The 5,000-nt window shown below is 44.7% G+C and overlaps 2 protein-coding genes across 2 annotated transcripts in view; both read right to left on the bottom strand.

Moving 5' to 3' along the window:
• LOC123750571 (leukocyte elastase inhibitor-like) overlaps positions 1–5,000 on the bottom strand; it is a 365,203-nt gene that overhangs the window by 156,383 nt on the left and 203,820 nt on the right. The window lies entirely within an intron of this gene.
• LOC138364487 (histone-lysine N-methyltransferase 2D-like) lies at positions 432–809 on the bottom strand. Its single transcript, XM_069324132.1, has one exon. The coding sequence runs from the start codon at positions 807–809 to the stop codon at positions 432–434; it is 378 nt and encodes a 125-aa protein (XP_069180233.1).

Genomic DNA, 5,000 nt, shown 5'->3' with positions numbered 1-5,000 from the left:
ACTACTGGCAGCCCAACAAGTCCCATTAACCTTATAAGCTGGGTGGGATTCTCTGTTAATCCTCTCTCAGTCAACTGGGTGGCGTTCTCTGGCAATCTTAGCCCCAATCGGCTGGGTGGCGACATCTGGCAATCCTGTCCCAGTCGGCTGGGTGGCGACATCTGGCAATCATGTTCCAGTCTGCTGGGTGGTGACATCTGGCAATCCTGTCCCAGTCAGCTGGGTGGCGACATCTGGCAATCATGTTCCAGTCTGCTGGGTGGTGACATCTGGCAATCCTGTCCCAGTCAGCTGGGTGGCGACATCTGGCAATCATGTTCCAGTCTGCTGGGTGGTGACATCTGGCAATCATATCCCAGTCGGCTGGGTGGCGACATCTGGCAATCCTGTCCCAGTCTGCTGGGTGGTGACATCTGGCAATCATATCCCAGTCACCTGGGTGGCGACATCTGGCAATCCTGTCGCAGTTGGCTGGGTGGCGACATCTGGCAATCCTGTCCCAGTCGGCTGGGTGGCGACATCTGGCAATCTTGTCCCAGTTGGCTGGGTGGCGACATCTGGCAATCCTGTCCCAGTCGGCTGGGTGGCGACATCTGGCAATCTTGTCCCAGTTGGCTGGGTGGCGACATCTGGCAATCCTGTCCCAGTCGGCTGGGTGGCGACATCTGGCAATCTTGTCCCAGTTGGCTGGGTGGCGACATCTGGCAATCCTGTCCCAGTCGGCTGGGTGGCGACATCTGGCAATCTTGTCCCAGTTGGCTGGGTGGCGACATCTGGCAATCCTGTCCCAGTCGGCTGGGTGGCGACATCTGGCAATCACGACTTTACCTGCCTGACGTCACGACCTGAAGTCACCATCTTGCTTCTTGCTGCCTGCCTGAGCATGACGTCACGACTGGCTGCCATCTTGATGCCTTAACCAGTTTAACATAACCTGACCTCGCTCTTGACACAAAAAACACCACAAATCCTCCCTCCGGCGGGCAACCGGTTGGTGCTTTTAGTTTGGTTCCATCTTGTGCTCGTCATTAGGCAACATCTTGTTGTAAACATCTGTTCACGAGAGGGTATGTCAGCTGCCAGACCGCCGCGCGACGATATCCCTCCGCCCAACAAACTAGTGCCTTCATATAATTCAGATTTAGAAGAACTAAGAAATGCCCAGAGACCTGAAAGTTGCAGTATTAAAAGTTATGACAAGTTTTGTAATAATAGGTATTTGTATGGTCAGCACAGTAACCGAACCAGGCAATGTGATGTAGTCATTGCGCGAAGTCTCCGTGGTGTAGTGGTAAGAGAGTCTCCGTGGTGTAGTGGTAAGACACTCGCCTGGCGTTCCGCGAGCGCTATGTCATGGGTTCGTATCCTGGCCGGGGAGGATTTACTGGGCGCAATTCCTTAACTGTAGCCTCTGTTTAACGCAACAGTAAAATGTGTACTTAGATGAAAAAACGATTCTTCGCGGCAGGGGGATCGTATTCCAGGGACCTGCCCGAAACGCTACGCGTACTAGTGGCTGTACAAGAATGTAACAATTCTTGTATATATCTCAAAAAAAAAAAAAAAAAATCGCCTTGGCTATAGACACATCTGGCATTTTAGTGAGGCTGAGCCACTACCAGAATACTCAGATTGTAAACTCTGTGATAAACCTTTAATGCATTCACTAGAACACTATATTGATGAATATGAAACCGTAAAGGACTTTAGACCTCCTGGCCTCTTGTACCACCAACTGTGTAACTATTTTATTGACTCAGGTGTTCTGGACGACATCCTAACAATTTACCCAAAATTTGCTTGTCCATTTTAAAGAATGAAGAACAATTTTTATTTATATTACTTCTAAGCTGTATCACTTATGAACCCATCCCTGTCCTTGTGTGGAGTGCACAGTAGAAAGTTGTTTTCACATATCCATACATTAAAACATTGATTGTAATCATGATATATATGTGGTTCAGCCTACAGTTTAGACCTATTGTCTTATGTATGACCCTCTGTCCTGCGTGAGAGGGAATACCAGCATTATCCTCACTTTAATAAGAATATCAAAATCCTCAGATTAGGCAAAATTGTAATTAATTTTGTTAATAAAGATGTTAATAATAATAATTCATATATTTGATGATTGTGGATAACCAGCCGAATATATATATATATATATATATATATATATATATATATATATATATATATATATATATATATATATATATATATATATATATATTGTGACGATAATCTCCTTCAAGAGATTGAGCCTGCTCTTCCCTCCAAAGTTCGTCGCTACAAATCTATATACAACTAATATGGAAGAAATATCCAACAAATACACCACCAAGGTTTGCCAGAGCGCAAACGTATGCAGCCCCAGGAACACCTGCTCCACCTCGAACCACCAAACTACCTGTCTGTCGCCTGCTCATCGCTGATTGGCTGCGTGTCCAGTTGCACCTGCCCTCCACTCACCACACTACCTGATGTCTGGGTCCACCACGACCTCAGCCCTCAGAATATCCAGTGCTTTCAACAAGTTAACACGTCTCGTTGGTAGACTAAGCTGTGGCTTACGTGTACTAAGAGAGGTGGCAGCTTAAAGCCAATATTCCTGCACCTATTTACATTGTTTGTTATACACTTGTTATTACTCACTTGTCTTAACGTAACTTTTCATTTTGTCATTTGATTATTCTTATTATTTTGATTGATTGATTTTATGTTCCAATTTGTATGTCCATTTTATTCATGTTTTGCTTTTCTAACGTAATTAAAATCTCATTGTTAAATTTACTTGTGTTTTGTGTGTCTTCTCATTACCTTATCACAGACGAAGTTCCAGATTTTCTATTTTTTGTTTCTATATGTGACGAGGCCATACCCCTAGCTTTTGAACAGCCGAACACCAACGCGTTACCGTCACAATATATATATATATATGTATATATATATATATATATATATATATATATATATATATATATATATATATATATATATATATATATATATATATATACACGTGTGTGTGTGTGTGTGTTTATATCACGAAAATAAACACGTGATTAAAAATGTGACAGTGTCAGACCACGGAGGAAAATTTAAACAGGAATTCCCTTAAGTACTTTCGTATATTAATATCTTTCGTATATTAATACATCTTCACTCCAGAAGATGTATTAATACATCAAATGAGTATCTGTTTCCAGCTTGGTGAAGCAAGCGCACTCAGCCTCGTTTAACAAGCACCAACAACAGTAAGCAGTAGATCATCGTTAGCGGCCATGAGGCAACACTAGTCATTAGCTCTGCAACCCAGGCGAAATCTTGCTCAATTCCAGTGTTTAAACTGTGCACTTGCACGGTGCATGCTTCCACGCCTCTTGTCGTGTCCTCTGAGTGATGTCCTCTCCTGCACCTCCAGAGGTGTCAACTTGCAAAGACCGCGACCATTGTTGCTCTGATCTTGACACCATTGTTGCTCTGATCCTGACACCTCTTTCCTTTTCCAGTTTCATTGAACAACTCCCCATTGTTTTGTTTTTAGGAGCCAACACGTAGGAGCCGTGTTGAGGGCTCGAACCTATGCGGTAGGTGTTCTCACACACACACACACATACACTAGACTAGGCCACGACATGGTCAAAAGGATTGACCATTGATGTTTTATTGCTGCATAACGATAGTGTTGTAGGAAAAATACTTAGAACTTACACTTCATTAAATTAAAAAATTACGTTATGTAAAAATAATACCACTAAAAGTCCTTAGCTAGAGTTGTAAATCCTACTCCTCTTGTCCTAAGAAGGACAGTGGGGCTGTAGGGGGCAGGTGGGAGCTTAAAGCTGGATGGAGTTTTTGATTGGAGATCCACAATCCACCTCCTGGCATTTCAACATATTAACTTGTACTCTTATACAAGGATAAGATTAAATAGTTCTGTGACTGAACACTGGTTCTGCTCTAGATCAAGGATCTGAACAATATACACAGTCTAGTCTAGCTCTAAAATGACTACAACAGCCAATAATCACACACTAATAAACACAACAGGTTGTATTATACAAGTATGATAGGTTGGGGGCCCATCTGAGGACTCCAGGGCCCATCTGAGGACACCAGGGCCCACCTGAGAACACCAGGGCCCACCTGAGGACACCAGGGCCCACCTCTGGACACCAGGGCCCACCTGAGGACACCAGGGCCCACCTCTGGACACCAGGGTCCACCTGAGGACTCCAGGGCCCACCTGAGGACACCAGGGCCCACCTGAGGACACCAGGGCCCACCTGAGGACACCAGGGCCCACCTGAGGACACGAGGGCCCACCTCTGGACACCAACCTGGGGACATACTGGCCCACCACCCGTCATACGGCATCATCATCCCCCAGAACAAACGCAGAACCTGTTAGAGCCGAAGATAAAATAACAGATAATGATGTTTGGCAAAGTCTTCCACTAACGCAAAATAAACAGAGATAACAAGACATGAGCCGAAGTAGTCAAACACCTGCTGCTTTATTATGTCTAACTTTTGTTTTGTTTTGCATCTCGTGAATGTTCTCAATTGGAAAGGAACACACACCTAAGGAGAGTTAATTAAAGTTATTATTGACATACGAGAGAGACGGATTACCTCGTGCTGCTGCTGCTGCTGCTGAGACCCTTGATGGGTCAGCTAGTTGGGGGCTCATTCATGAGTCTAATTGTTTAGAAACAATTAGACGATGTTGGGGGAGGGGGGGGGTGTGAGGGGAGGTGAATCTGACCTAATGGAGATCTGGAGGAGTTGGGTCTCTCTTTCTCTCTCTCTCTCTCTCTCTCTCTCTCTCTCTCTCTCTCTCTCTCTCTCTCTCTCTCTCTCTCTCACCTCTCTCTCTCACCTCTCTCTCTCACCTCTCTCTCTCTCTCTCTCTCTCTCTCTCTCTCTCTCTCTCTCTCTCTCTCTCTCTCTCCCTCTCTCTTTAACCTTCCCCCTCTTCCACCCATCAATAATTT

Source organism: Procambarus clarkii, chromosome 13 (assembly GCF_040958095.1).
Source record: "Procambarus clarkii isolate CNS0578487 chromosome 13, FALCON_Pclarkii_2.0, whole genome shotgun sequence".
NCBI classification, from domain to species: Eukaryota; Metazoa; Arthropoda; class Malacostraca; order Decapoda; family Cambaridae; genus Procambarus; species Procambarus clarkii.
This window is presented reverse-complemented; position numbering and strand designations above follow the sequence as displayed.